The 15,828-nt window shown below is 40.0% G+C and overlaps 1 protein-coding gene across 2 annotated transcripts in view; it reads left to right on the top strand.

The window, feature by feature from the left end:
* The window catches only part of POLR3B (RNA polymerase III subunit B), an 87,980-nt gene that overhangs the window by 9,837 nt on the left and 62,315 nt on the right, over positions 1-15,828 (top strand). For both annotated transcript variants that reach the window (XM_075754009.1, XM_075754019.1), the window contains exons 7-12: positions 1,771-1,862; positions 3,026-3,143; positions 4,163-4,271; positions 12,943-13,065; positions 14,576-14,692; positions 15,167-15,301. In XM_075754009.1, the coding sequence (XP_075610124.1) occupies positions 1,771-1,862; positions 3,026-3,143; positions 4,163-4,271; positions 12,943-13,065; positions 14,576-14,692; positions 15,167-15,301 (694 nt within the window). The remainder of the gene's footprint in view (positions 1-1,770; positions 1,863-3,025; positions 3,144-4,162; positions 4,272-12,942; positions 13,066-14,575; positions 14,693-15,166; positions 15,302-15,828) is intronic.

Genomic DNA, 15,828 nt, shown 5'->3' with positions numbered 1-15,828 from the left:
TTTCTGTTGTTTGGCAGAGCCTCTAATAACCTATGTGTGTCAGAAACAAAACAAACAAGAAAACCGCAAAAAAACCCAGGGCAATATCTTTGTGTCTTTAAAAAGGAAAACTTCCTTTGAATGCTTAATAGCATTCCGAATCAGTGTACCCATTTTATGTGTCTTTATGCACAGAAATTCAATAACTTTATTTCCCCTTTTTCATTTTTCATTTTCTTCCCATTCTTTTTGATAGCTTCAGATATTTTAAAAATAGATCCTGTCCTCAAAAGGAGAATGACTTACTATGGTGTCCTATGTTAGCTGCAAAATACTTTATTGTTTGCAAGTGAAATAAATACTAGATACTTGGTGACATCTGTTTCACTGGAGTTTTCAGTCATGGCATTTACATACTCCCTTTTGAGTTTCCTTATGCCAACTGCTTACTGTTTCTGATATAAATAGCCAATGCATTAGGCTTGTTGTGTGTGTGATACAAGATTCTGATTGTCATACGAAGCTTCTTATCTCTAGGAAACACTTTCTCAGTGAAATGACTGAAGCAAGCAGGTTATCTGTATACAGTACTGGGGTGACAAAGTAGCCTTTTATTCTCTTCAAAAATACAGACATTTGAGTTCATCAGTTTTCTTCTGAGATACAATAATATGAAAATGGCCAAGAAATTAAATTTATAAGATTTGAATGAAAGAAATATAGCTTCGTTAGCAAGAGCTGCCACATCTTAATTTTTGTTGGAATAATTTTGAATGAAATATCTCTGAGGTTGCAAATAGTTGCGTAGAACTCACTTTTAATTTTGTCAAAATATGTCTCAGCAAATACGATTAAGCGAGTCAATAGTTAAGCTTTATGTTAAGAACTTACCTGGAACATAGGTCTTACAAGCTGTCTACCAAGCAATGAAATTCTGTAAGTTGGATCAAAAGTCCACATTTTTGTAGAAGAGACTAAAGGGCATGGAGGGCTTTTGGTAGGTGTAGTGATAAGCTGTTTTTATCTTGTGGACTAGGTTGCTCAGTGCTTTATCCTGTCAGGTCTTGAAGTCCTCCATGGGATGGAGGCTGCCCAACCTGCCTGTGCAGCTTTTTCCACTGCTTGACTGTCCTCATAGTGGAGAAATTTTGCCCTGTATCCAGTCTGTGCATGTTCAGTTTCTCTTTTTTTCCCCTTCCTAAGCATAGAAGATTTTTTTAGTTTCTTGGAATATTTTTCCACCACTTCATGTTGCTTCACAAAATGCTTGCTGCGGGCTTCTGTGCGAAAACACCAGAGAAACAGAGCTAATACTGGGGAAGCTTCATGCCTAGGTTGTGTATTAAAGGTACTGTCTGTCTGCAGCCAGAAGGTGTGATTGCAGTGTGGGAAATCAGATCTGAACTAGCTTTTTCCATAATAAAACTGGTAACAGTGGATCTGCAATGGTATGTTCTTTAGTGCAGACTATACTGGTTTTGGGGATCAGGAGTCTTTGCATGAATAATAGTGACTATGCTTGTCATGGATGCCTGTAGTAGCTGCGTAAAAATTAAATAGGAAGTCTACAGTTTCTGCCAGTAGACGTCCAATTTCAGGTCTCTTCAAACTACATGTCCAATGAAATAAGGCAGGATTAAAGGAAAAACCTGTTGTTCATAGCTTACATGTGTTCTAATTACCTTAAACGTGTTTTGTCCAGTTTGTTCAACATATTTTTTTTGTTCTGAATTTGACTATTCATATTTTTCTATCTGAATCTAAAGTAAAAGTGTAACTGATTTTTTGCAGAATGCCTATAATGCTGCGTAGCTCCAATTGTGTTCTTACTGGGAAAACTCCCGCAGAATTTGCCAAACTTAATGAATGTCCTTTAGATCCAGGTACGTTTGCACTCACATTCATTTTTCCCATCTGTACTTTCAGTTTTAAATCTTTTTTTGGTAAAGAAATACCCCATTGGTATGTTTCCTGCCACTGTGAAGTTGTCGTGGGAACTTCTCAAGTGTATGCTTGTAACTGAAAGAAACCAGCAGGCTCTTGAAAATAGCAAGAAATGGTTGACAACATTAAATGTTGGTATTTGCAGACAGAGTTTTCAACCACAAAAATACACCATATATATAATATTGTACGGTGATGTGTTATATGGGAATAGAGATGGAGTTTGTTCATGAAAATGAAGTGGAAGGAGAGAGTGAGGTACAATGGTGTCCTCCAGAGTGGGATCTCTCATTTCCTGCCTTTTGTAAAACAAGAATAAAGTGTTACGTGATAATACTTGACATGTAGAGAAGAGATGAACGGTTATAACAAGAAACATCTTTGTTTTTTATCTGCTACCTTTGAATCATGCACTGGACATGCGCTGTGCTTGTTTGCGGTGGCAAGATACAGTGATGTGACATGCTGTGCTGGAGGAGCATTAATAGATAGCTATGATTTAAGAGAGGAAACCAACGTGGCTCATGTGCAGATTCCTTATGTTGTCTTAGACAAAACAAGGGCATTAAAATACATTTTTAAAAGTAATAAATTTCTCACTGGAGTGCTGGAGAGAGCAAGTCGGTAATTACGGAGGACTTTTTATTTGATACCAGGCATCTGAAATGGCCAGTTCTTTTTTGACATCCTTATGATATACTCTTCTGGCAGGCAACATTTTTACCTAATTTGTAGAACTAACAATTCTATAATATCTTTTAATAAGTATGTTTACATTACAGATCTGGGTGGGGTTTTTTACAGCTTTACAGTTTTTGGTCTGCCTGTGAGTTCTTTCCATCCAAGTACTTCCCAAAGTCTTAGATCTTAAATAGTATGTGTGATTCTAGCAAAAGTTCTGTTTAGTCTAGTGGAACATTTTTGTAGCTGTCATACGTTTCACACAGAGTTTTGTACTCTTGTATGGGAGAATTTACTCTCCTGTTTTGTTCTTTGTGTACTTACTGTTTACTTTCTAATAATTTATATTCAAAGAATATTGAAGGAGGTGAGTAAGGTGCAAAGGTACTGACATGCAAAATCTTTCTTTTCTATTGAATAGGTGGCTATTTCATTGTTAAAGGTGTAGAGAAAGTCATTCTTATTCAAGAGCAGTTATCCAAAAACAGAATCATTGTGGAAGCTGATAGAAAAGGCACAGTTGGTGCTTCTGTTACCAGGTATGGTAAATGCCTGCAATTACGTAAAGGAGATAAACCCAAAGCTTTAAAAGTTCATCACTGTAGTTGAAGTAGCTGTGTAGTTTTCTTCCTAGTGTAGTTTAATGGGAAAAAACTATAGTCATTCAATGTCCCTCTCTTGCTACTGTCATTTTATACGCTAAAACATCAATCCCAAAAGCAGTTAGTACAGTATTCCCACAAAAATCAGTGGGAGTTGCTAATGTGCTTCAGGATTCATCCCAGACTAGGAAAAGCAAGTTCAAATTTTTAACATAACAAAGTACACCTCCTAACTGATGGTATTTGGTCTCAATTTTGTAGCAAGTAACGTGAAGTTACCATAGTGGAAGTGGGATGTAACTGTTTGTCTGACTCTCTGAATGAAATTGGTGTAAAAGCTTTTAAAGGCAATTGAGAAGGAAACAAAAATCAAATATTTTTGTCCTACACAAATTATTGAAAATGGCAAGGTAGTCTAAATTTATCCTTTCCTCCTCAACTGAGTTTTATTTATATTTTGTTTGCCTTTTGGTTTTGTTTTTAAGCTGAGTACTGGTATAATACGGTGCTTGTGAATATTCATTGTGAGGACTGTTTTTTCTTCTCCAGAGGCCTCTCGCGCATCTCTCCTAGCTACTTTACTGTTCCACAGTAAGCTTAGATGAGGATAAATGTACAACAGAAAGTACTGTTACCTCATTACTGTCACAATACCTGTGCACAGTTTGACCTTGCTGGTTACATCCAAGTTGATTATAAAAGCATGCAAATATAATTTTTTAAAATACAGGTTTCTCCTTAAGTCAAATATGGACCTTTGCCCTCACAGGTGATAATCCCCTATTAACTTGAAGTTACGGGGTGATGTCTGGCTGTTTTCATGTAACTTTTAAAAGAGGAGAAAGTGGGATTAATTCAGCTGAAAGATTGCTCAAGCCTGATAAGTTTTATACAGAAAATTCTAGGAGAGTCAGTGCAAATTTTCTTTTGGACATAATATGTTTTTTCAACTTCAGTTCCACTCATGAGAAGAAGAGCAGAACAAATATGATTGTGAAACAAGGAAGATTTTACCTGAGGCATAACACTCTGTCAGAAGATATTCCAATTGCTATCATATTTAAGGTAATATAACTGTTGATTTGGGGGAAAAAATAAGGCAAAAAAACCAAGCTGTACAGTAGCTCAAGATTGAAGATCAGCAGCAGCTCTGAGAAGTTAATATGTACAGAAGGACTTGGCAGGGCTTAGCGAATGCAAACATTTTTCCTCCTGGGAAGTCATCTTGTACAGTAAAAAAGAGAAAAAGTGCTGCATTTTTCTTCAAGGAGAGCATTGCTGTGCCAAGGCAAGTGCTGCTACCCCTACTGCTTTGTAAGGTTCCTTTGCACTGCTGCCTGTGCTCCTGTTGCTACAGAAAGTCTGAAGGGTTTTGGTTTCTTTTGTTGTGAGCTGTGTTCAAACTTGTGTTAGGGGTCTTCATTTCTGGTTTTGTTCCTCCCTTCAACTTCTACACTGCTGAGAAGCTCAACACTCTTCATTGCAGATCCGGGGATATGACAGCCGTGAGCTCTTTATACATGACTTCCAGTTATAACCATGAACAAAACTGATAGCTTTTGGGGGAGTCTTGCAATTCTTAGACCTAGTCATTAATCCTTTAAGATTACTAGAGTGGCTTTTTTTTCTTGACAGTTTACTTCCTTTTTCTGTGAATGAGCTCTGCCTCAGTCTTTCACTTCAGAATCCCTGTCTGATTCAGGAATGCTCACTAGTATCTTCAGTGCAGTGAATGCATGTACAGGCAACGTAGCTTTGAAGCGATCGCTGGTGGGACTGACAAAAGGCTGTGAGAGGCATCCACCCCTGATTCTGGGCAAGAATTGGGGGAGTATTTGCCCTGGCCAGCTAAGATGGTGACAGTGTCATGACTTGGCCCTCGTTGCCTGTGGAAACTGCCAGAACTGCTTTCTTTTGCTCTCTTCCTCTCTCTCATTTTAATTAACTCAAGGGTGCAAACAACTGAAGGCATAACGATGACTGCTCCATAGCTGCCCAACAGGACTGGAAGCAGGCTGGTAGCCCATCTGTCTATGCTGTCGAATGCATGGGCTACAGCTAGTAAAGCTGGTGGGTGGACATGCACTGTCCACTGCTGGAGGAGACAGCAGGGCATGGCCAGCCCTTAGGCTAGGACCTCTACTCCCAACAGCTGGTAGCTCCGTCCTGACCTGTAGTCTTCGCTGCTGCCTGTGGGTTTGCAGCCTGGTGCCCTGTACGTGTGCAGAAGGAAATTGGGCAGCAGTCTTGGAGGCATTGATTGCAGAAAAGATGGCTTAGGGCACAAAAATGCCTCTGACTAGATCTAGCAACCAATGGAAGTAAATCCTATAGCTCACTTTTCGTCTTCACTGTAATGGTTTACAGCACAGAAAGTTTGGGGAGGTGGTAATCACTCGAGGAAATAAATTGCCAGGAGAGGGCAGCACTTGCTCACAGCATCCAAACAGTTTCTGCCAGCACCGCTGATTTGTTGGCGTTGACAACTACAGACTTACCACAGCTGTATTACCACAGCTCTTTGGCTGATTGAGAGTTGTAAGAATTGGTTTTCTTGTAGGAAGTGCTTTGGGTTTGATACAAGAAAATACTTTTATAATTGGATTTAGACGTGAGAAACAAATGTCTGTTATCTCTGATTAAGCTAATCTCTTCAAGTAGTTGGAGGAGATCATCTGCCTTTAGTGACCAGTGTTAAAGGAGGCTGAGAAATTATTTGTGGGCAGAAAAGTGTCAGGATTAAGTTCACAACTTTCCTGTTGCAGGAAAGTGTTAATGTCACTCTTAATCCATTTGCTCCAAACAGCTGGATTCCACCTTCACTTAAAGACTTTTATTACATTTTGTCACCCCCTGCTGGTATAGATAAATACCTGCTCACAGAAGAGTAACTGCTCTGGGTTATTAAGTCTGAGGAGGTGGTGGTGTTTTGTTGGTTTTTTTAAGCAGTATTGTACTGACTATTTGATCATCTTCTGACAATGCTTGCTATAATTGTCCCCTGTCTTTTATATCTAGATAGTGTTGTATAATTTTTCATTTATTTATTGAATACGGGGTTACAGTTGTTAGAAGTTCTTGGTAGTAGTGCTTTTCAAAGATTTATATTGATTTAATCCAGTAGCACCTATTTTAACTATTCTGAATGTTCCATTCTTGTCCGCACTGAACTGTACTCATGAGTGGTCATTTTCCTTACCTTGTCTTTAATGACATGTGAACTTCAGGGATCTTCTGTCCACTTTTGATGGATCTCCAGCTAGAAACTAAAAATCCCAGATAGTCTTTTCAGTGGATTCTTAGGCAGGCACCAGCCTCTGATTTTTCTTTCTTTCTTGAGTATTGCAGTAATGCAGTATTACTTTGTTGTAATTAACTACTAGAAGCAATGTTTCAAACGCTATAGCCTTGAAACTGGAAAATCTCTAACTTAGGGATCCCCGTGTAGCCTTAGCTCTCTCACATGGCAGTGTTAGACATAGGAAATTTGTTGGAAAAGCAAGGGGAATTCCTTTTTGCTGTGACCCAAGCCTTGGGTATGCAGCATGGGTCGTCTTTGTTACTAATAAGTGTTCTGCTTCTTGTACTGTAGAGATATACATTTGCAAGGCGCAAAGTTAAGCTGTACAGACAATCTAAGGTCTGAAGTTTTGGTTACCTTTGCATCCTTAACTTTTATTGTAGCAGCTGCTTGTATAATTTCCAATTAAAAAATAAACTGAGAAAGCAATGACAAAAAAACTATTGCTGTGCATTTCCTCCCAGACCAGCATCCAGGCTGCAACCAAGTTCCACAGACCTCTGTGTTTTGACTAAGAAAATGACTAGTAATTGGTAGAGGGCTGCTGTCCTGTGCATGGGCCTGCTAGAGGGGACAGTTTTTGTCAGGGACTATCTGAGCATCCATGGGAGAAAGCTGGGCAATTTTGGATTGTCTTTCTAGTCCCAATAGTGTAAAATGGCCCAGTGTTCCTGCAGATAATTTAAGATGTAGATCAGATAGAGAAAATAATTATAACTTTATAGAAAAGAAAGTAAGTATTGGAGATCTGTGATCTAATGTGAATTTAAAGCTGCTGCAACTGTAAAGTGAAGGTGTACTAATATCCTTTAGACACCTTCATCAAAAGCAAGGACTGTGAAGTAGAGAGCATTAAAAACACCACCCACTGACAGAGCTGAAGCCTAAAATTCGTAAAGAGCTGCCTTTAGCTAGCATCTAAGAGCACTTTTGTGTTTCAGACATGAGTTGCATGGACACAGTTGCATGCTAGGGCAAGACCTGAACATACAGTGTTCCCCATCCTTTCTTTTCTTTCATGATGAGGAAGGAAACCCAGGTGCATGGGCTGTGGAGAGGGGTGGAAATAGTGTAGATCTAAAGGTCCCTTGATCTAGATAAGTGAGGGGAACTGGACTGTGTAGGGTCACCCTAAAGGGGACATCTGCCTTGCAGTTCATCCTTATCCATAGTCTCTTCTAAACTGCAAGCATGAATGACCTGCTGCTGCTGCTTTGCTTTTCTGCCATCCAGACCTGTAAGGATATTTGTGATTGGCATATTTGGAGATTTAACAGCTAGTTGTGCCAAACACATGTAAGTTGCGGTTTTGTGAAGTTTAGCACATTGACCACAGCTAACTGAAATTTGATAGGCTACAAAAGGCATGATCCTGGCACTATTCCAGGACAGACTTGGAGTGTCTGCTCTTCAGATGTGGGGGAGTTAGTGCTTTGTGGCTGTGCTAGCTTAAACACTTTTCCCCTAACCTTTCTTTTTTGAAAGTGACAGAAGCATTTGTGCAGCCCCTATATATGCAGGTTTTGGTTTGAAGTAGTGATATAAATTGGACAATTTTGCCCCCAAAGTATGTATTTGTTGAGGTTTTTAAAGGACTGTTAACTGTCTTGTAATGAGAAACAGACACAACTAATTTGCTTCCTGCTTACTGTGTAACACTACTTCATTAGTTAATATACACGTGCAACTAGTATAGTATTTAGGATGTCCTGAGTTGACTTGCAACCCCACGAGACCTTCGTTTTAGCTGTGTGTCAGTTGTCATGGATCATAGGACTGTGTGAACTGTACATAGTGGGTTTTTTTAATATGTCAGGCTATGAGCCACGCACACTTTTCATCGGGGGGGCTCAGACAGTGTTAGGTAGCAATAAGCATTAGAGGAGGTATGGAATATTTGTGTAGCAAGGGTGTTTCTTTCCTGAAAAATATCAGGTTTACAGGTGAGGTGGTGCTGCTGCTTTTTCAGGGAAGCTCCCTGCATTGCAGGAGTTAGAGCTGTTTTAAGGTAAGGGCTATTTTTCTTTTTGGTGTGGGAATCTTGATTCAGTAGAGTTGATTGAGTCCTGGGAGCTGAAGTAAATGAAGATTGCATGCTGCACCAAAACTGGTTGGGGAAGGAAGAGAATTATAATTAACCTAGAGGGACTTAAAAGCTGAATTTTACAACCTGAATCGCTAGGTGAAGTATCTTTAGTTTATGTGGGACCTATAAGGAGCAGCTCTAGGACCTGCGGCAAAAGATTTGAATAGCAGGTCGAGTTTCATTTTTACAAACCTGTGTTAGTCTTGGAGCTGTTAAGATGCAACTCTAGAGGAACAGCTGAATGGTGGTCTTACTGGATCTGCGGAATTACGGGTTCCCATGGCTGCAGTTTCATAGCTCGTATCTTTTGAATTATGAAAGCTCCAGACCAATTCTGTCTGTGATGTCAACCTTGAACTTCCCTGACATCTTTTTAATCCAGTCATCTGCCTGTCTCTGTTCTGTAATTTAGCCTGATGGACTGCAGAACTACATTCTAGGGAAGTGCCATGGAAACGCCTAGACATCATCATTAAGACACAAGCTGGGGGAGAAAGAGCTGGGCTCACGCTCTCTCATGCACACTCTCTCATACGTACATGTGCACACACACGTGTGTGCACACACATTTTGGGCAGCAGGAACCTCCCCCGTCCTAGGAAGCAGTTGACCCCAGTTGGACCACTTTCTCCCAGTTGAACTCAGGATGATCTGAATAATCTGAATGTTTGATTTGACTTGTCTGTCTTATATCCATTGACTACTAGCCTTCCAACCATGCTCTTTAACAGCTTGCTACCGTTTTCTTCCTCATTCTTTCACTGCTACTCTTAAGTTATCCCTTTGCAATGTCTCCTTCCGCTCCATGCTCCCCATAAAATTATCTTTTTATGACACTGCCTTCCAATCAAAAATGAACAGGACGTCTCAGAATCATAGAATGGTTTGGGTTGGAAGGGACCTTAAAGATCATCTAGTTCCAACCCCCCTGCCATCAGCAGAGACATCTTTATCTAGACCAGGTTGCTCAAATGCCCATCCAACCTGGCCTTGAATGCTTCCAGGGAGGGGCATCCACAACTTCTGTGGGCAACCTGTTCCAGTCCCTCACCATTCTCACAGGGAAGAATTTTTTTCCTTATATCCAATCTAAATCTATCCTCTTTTAGTTTAAAGCCATTACCCCTTGTCCTGTCACAACAGGCCCTTGTAAACAGTCCCTCTCCAGCTTTCTTGTAAGCCCCCTTCAGGTACTGGAAGGCTGCTGTAAGGTCTCCCTGGAGGCTTCTCTTCTTTAGGCTAACAACCCCAACTCTCTCAGCCTGTCTTCACAGGAGAGGTGCTCCAGCCCTCTGATCATCTTTGTGGCCCTCCTTTGGACTTGCTCCAACAGCTTCATGTCCTTATGTTGGGGCCCCCAGAGCTGTATGCAGTACTCCAGGTGGGGTCTCATGAGAGCAGAGTAGAGGGCCAGGATCACCTCCCTCGACCTGCTGGTCACACCTCTTTTGATGCAGCCCAGGACACGGTTGGCTTTCTGGGCTGCAAGCGCACATTGCCAGGTCATGTTGAGCTTCTCATCCACCAACACCCCTAAGTCCTTCTCCTCAGAGCTGCTCTCAATTCATTCTCCACCTAGCCTGTAGTTGTGCTTGGGATTGTCCCAACCCGTGTGCAGGACCTTGCACTTGGCCGTGTTGAACTTCATGAGGTTTGCATGGGTCCACCTCTCCAGCCTGTCAAGGTCCCTCTGGATGGGATGGGGCATCCCTTCCCTCCAGGGTGTTGACCACACCACACAGCTTGGTGTCATCGGCAAACTTGCTGAGAGTGCACTGGATCCCAGGACTCAATCCTGTCTCCTGCTTTGCTTTTATGTTAATTCCCTTTCCCTCAGCTTTGTCCTGTGATCAGGAGCACTTTAAACATAGGACCTATTCCTACTTTGCGTATTCTTGGTGTTTCTGTAACACAAGCAACAACCCCAGGAATATTTTGTTACTATTCTAGTGATGTTACAGGCCAGTTCCTGAGTGCTTTTTGTTTTGTTTTTGTAGAAGTGCAACATCAGGGCCAAATTTACTAAAAAAGAAAGTGATAAGATTACAAATATATCTGATACCAGCGTGGGCCTGTTGCTTGTCCTGTTAGTGTTGCATACAGGTGGATTTGTGTGTGCAAGTGTTGCATACAGGTGGATTTGTGTGTGCAACTTTGCCCATGATTGTTGAGAGTACAGAGGAGATTAAATGGCTATTGTATCAGCACATCTTTTTCAGTCATTTGCCTAAGTTTTTAGTTGTTACTCATAATTTAATTTCCCCCAGTTTGCACTTATCTAACCATACGTTGTTTGGTGGCAGACCTCAGCCTTTCCCACACACAGATTCAGAATTCTCAAGAGAGTTTGCTGCTACAAACTTCAAATAGAAAATCTACACGGCCATAATGATATGTCCTAGTCTCATCTTCTTGTCATCAGACTTTTGATCAGAGAATTCATCGTTAGAAGAAATCATCAACCCTCTTTTATTTACTGTGGCTTTCTGTTTTTCAATAGACAAAAGTGCATAATAAAACTGCAGGTAGACTTTTATTTTTCCCCCACTTGTTTTGTTCACTTTTTACATGACTCTTACGATCTAGTTGCCATTCTAAAATTAACATGGTGGACAGAAATAGGGTGATACCATATCAGCTTGCATGCGATGTGCCTTAGGTAAATTCATTCCTGGTATATGTGCCTAGAATGGCACAAAGATTCCCTTAATAAAATTTTGTTCTTCTGTAAGCTAAGTGCAATAATTGTGTGAGTCCAGTTGTGGTTCCTGAACTAGTTTGCTGGTCGGCGGTTAAGTCCTAGACACGTGGAAACTGACTGTTGTGAAGCTTTCATGCTTTTGTAGACTTTCTTATGACTCTATCTCTCAGGTCACGAAGGATTTTAACTTCTCTGCTGAGGTTTTTAACTACTGTGTGACCTTATTTAAAAGGGTGAGGAAGCGTAATAATATTTGAAAAACAGAGATATGAAATACAGTAATATCACATGGGCGAAGTCTGGTTCTGAAAAGAGCCTCGAGGTCAGAGGGGTGACTACTTAGTGGGAGCAAACTATGATGAAACACTCTTATCTGGTGAAGTAACCGTGTCTTGATTTGACACTCAAGTCTGTCCAAGATGGTGGAATTGTGATCTGTGCTTTGCACTAAAATGAGAATGTTCTCACACTGTTATGGGTGTGTGCTACTTTGCATGGCTTTTAATTTCTAATAAATCACAAGATGAAGAGACAGAATTTTCAGTTAAAAGAACTTCAACTGACCATTTCTTTGTTGAAAAAGAAAGAAGAAATGAAAGAAAAAAGAAAAAAAGCTGGATGCTTCACAATTAGAGTAACGGTTTTGCTAGGGGATAGTGTTAGCTAGGTGTTAAGCAAAGTGACACCCAACGAAGGCAATAAGAAGGGAAGGTATTTTGCATTTTTGAGGAAAATGTAACTTTTTTGGGACACTGCCAGTTTTTAATGAGAACCAGAATACTAGGGTCTACATAGGCCATTATTTACAATGGTCTTTGTGGCAGGCAGTTTGAAGAATAATATGAATGCAAACGTAACTTCCTCACAAAGTTCTGAGAAACATAAACTCAGCCAGAAGAGGTTTAGTGAGATTATTCTGTTTCTTGATATGGCAGAGCTCCAGGCAAATGTGTGAAGGGGGGAGCTTTAGCACCATCTGGAATCCACAAAGGCCTTCACTGCTGGCTGCCACCTTGAAACACTTACTGATAGAGAGATTTTTCTAAACCTGTTAAGCGCTTTCTTAGTTTATTAAGCTTTTTCCGCAGTATAAAGTCTAACAAGGTGTCCAAGGATCAGTGAAATAATAGAATGCCTTTCAAGTGGAATTGTGTAGTGAAGTCATCTTCTAGATGCAGAGAGCTAAGGAGGTAAATTGTAAATGTTTCTCAAATAGGACGTGCTGCATCACAGTCAACTGAGATTGCAGAATTGCTTGTGGTAAGAGGCCATGTGTAATCTTTTAAGAAATTTCACCTTCCTTTATTTATTGTAGATTCTGACTTGGTTTTCATTGTTACGCACGTAGGGTTGTTATTACCTGGTGTTTATTTTTTCTTGAGAAAAAGCATAGAATTTAACTCCTGTCAGTGAAGAAGAAGAAGCTCTCCAAAGAGTGTGTGTGTGTTCCTGCTGCTTATCAAGATTTCCATTTAGCGTTCTTCCGTAGCTAGAATATGTGCTGCCAGTGCCAGATGGCATAGTTTCTTAGAGAAGAACTAGCTCTTGCTTAGTAGTAATGCAGACAAACAATACCAAATTAGCATAAGCAAATGTCAGTGAGTTAACATAAAGCCTGTGCTATTTCTGTCTTTTCTTCTTTTCCTAGGCCATGGGTGTTGAGAGTGACCAAGAGATTGTACAGATGATTGGCACAGAGGAACATGTGATGGCTGCATTTGCTCCTAGTCTGGAAGAATGCCAGAAAGCTCAGATTTTTACACAGATGCAGGTGTGTCTTTTCACAGGGCCAGAGGCAATAAAAATCTAAAGACAGTTGGTATTGACCACTTTGCTGTGTCAGCAGTCGACATACACTTTGTGTTTTGATGTTTGTTTTTTTGGGGGTTATTTTAAACTGAGGGGTTTTAAGGAGGTAGGACTTGCCAAAAAGTGAGGCTTTGCCTAACTGCAAAAAAGTCAAGAAAAGCTTTGTTTTCAAAAGCCCAGGGTTATGTTTTAATGTATGTGACAAATAGTGATGTCCCTAAGATTAGATTTGTTTGTTGAGGATGATTCCCTTTTTATAAAGGAATTGCATGCCGCATTTCACAGAAGCCCCATTGATGTGAACATGACCATTTCATTGAGAGTAGATGTTCTCCTCCAATTCTAATCTCTTGTATAAAGCCCACAATAATAACCACTTGCCATCCTGCTAAAGACTCGCCAGAATTCTCTTCATTTGTGTGCTTTTTGAATTAATCAGAACACAGGCCATTTTGCTGGCACCATTTCCATCATGTACATATTAATCTGCCAGAAAAAGCTTTGAAGATTAGTCTTATTTCTGCTATTTCATAGTAAACTTTATTGAGTCTTTCCATGTATAATGTTGAGTGTTGTAAAGTGAACCTCTTTCTAGTTGTATGTTTTGGGGCTTTTTGGGGTTAGAGGTAGCGTGAAGGCCTTCCTAATTCAGTCAGAAGAGTAAAATGATGATGCTGGAGGAACATAGAGAAATGTGAAGCATCCAGGGAAGTAGAAAACCAGAAATAGGGAAGTTAGTCTGTGCAAGAAATGTCAAATCAAATGAAAGTGAGCTATTTGGGGAAGAAGGCAACAGGTGGAAAGGATAGTCTGTCATTTAGTGTAGAAGGTAAATTTTTGGCACAGGGGCATGGCTTAATTTCCAGACAGGAACTTCCTGTGTCGACCTGGATAGTTTGACTCATCTGACCCTGAATTCTGCAGATTGATTCCATTTCTTGGACAACTGGTAGGAGAGTGGAATCCATGAATTCATTGCAAGGTGCTCTTGGAGGCAGATGTGGATGCCACACAGTAGCATTTGTACCTATTAAACAGTGAGTGCCACCTCACAGTTTAATATCTGAATGAAACTTACCAAGTACAGAAAAGACCTGGAGGTGAAAAGTCAAATTAAATAAACTTGATATCTTCGGAATTTATATAGTCCTTTTTCCTATATCTCTGCAATCCCCTTTCTCTTAATATTGTAATAATCATACTCTTCCACCACTTCTCATTCCAATCGTAACCAACATATGATAAACAATACATTGTATATTTAATTATAATCAATTACGTCCATTTTCAAGATTTTTTTTTGTTGTTGGCATCACCTAAGTGTTTGGTTTTTTGCACTTTGCTTGGAGTTTGTATCATCTGCAGCTAGTGGGATTGCACTGATTGAGGAATACATACAGATCTCCTTTTGTGTGAATGTTTGTATAGGTTACAATTCTCATATTAACTCCGTTAATTCCCCCACTTGGCAGGCATTGAAGTACATTGGAAACAAAGTACGGAGGCAAAGGATGTGGGGAGGCCCAAAGAAAACAAAGATGGAAGAAGCACGAGAACTGCTAGCATCAACTATTCTGACCCATGTTCTTGTATGTAATGCTGCTTTTTTTTAAACAGGAGTAAATTTCTGTGGTTAATTGTGGTATGAGCTTTTTTGGAAGGGAACAACATCTTTGATTGCTTTGTAGCTGAGATAAAGTAAATCATCCTCAAAATAAAGAGGAAGATTTGGATTGAGTCAAAAGTAATCTGTATGTTTATGAAATGCTGTGCTATTGAACTACTTATCATACTATGCATTTTTTCTGCATAGCCAGGCAGTATCAGCTGTTAGTTCGGGACCTTATTCTCATGACCTATACCTTTACTCTGATTTGTTTTCATTTACTGTCTGTTTCAGTGTCACTAATGTATATTACTTTTAGCATTTTTTAAGAAGGTAAAGTGCGCAAATTCCTTTTGTAACTCCTCAGTCAGCCCAGATTACCCATTGACTTAAATGGATGTGTTTGAGTAAGAACTAAGGAACTGATCCTGAAACATCAATATTTTTTTGTTTACAGGTGAAGGAATTCAATTTTCGTGCCAAGTGCATATACACAGCAGTGATGGTGCGCAGAGTAATTTTGGCTCAAGGAGAAAATAAAGTAGATGACAGAGACTACTATGGAAATAAACGATTGGAGTTGGCAGGGCAGGTGAGTTTTTACTTCAGAGCAAAGTGCTCTTTTAGGGTTTTGTTACTATCTGTTTTTAAAAGATGCAGAATAAGGAGCATCCCTGTTTTCTCAATTGAAGTGTTTTTCCTCTCATTCTATTTTTGTTGGCTTTTCTGTGTTAACTCATAGTTATGCTTCCCTGATTGAGACTAATAAACGATATTCTCACTTCTGTACTGCCTCTTTATACCAGATAAAAGGACAGAGCAGTGTAAATGCAGCATCAGTTCTAGTTCCATTACAATATTGTTAGTGCCAAGAAGGCAGCAGTAAGATCCATCTTCCAGTGTCCCCCTCTAGGCAACTGAGTAAGGGAATAAGCTGGGGCCAAGTCATCGCCTGCATGTCAGATCCAGGCTGTCCTACTATGGAGAACCCAGCTTGTGTAGCAGCTCACAGAACAGCCATTCAAGCCTCCTGTAATTTGGAAAAGCCCATAAGATTGCTTATTTGTTGTCAACTGCCTTTCTAGCCTCTAGAGTAGCATGAATTAACAAAGTAAGTGG

The sequence above is a fragment of the Balearica regulorum genome, chromosome 1 (assembly GCF_011004875.1).
Source record: "Balearica regulorum gibbericeps isolate bBalReg1 chromosome 1, bBalReg1.pri, whole genome shotgun sequence".
In the NCBI taxonomy this organism is placed as follows: domain Eukaryota; kingdom Metazoa; phylum Chordata; class Aves; order Gruiformes; family Gruidae; genus Balearica; species Balearica regulorum.
Note: the sequence above shows the minus strand (reverse complement) of the source record. Positions and strands in the feature narration are given on the sequence as shown.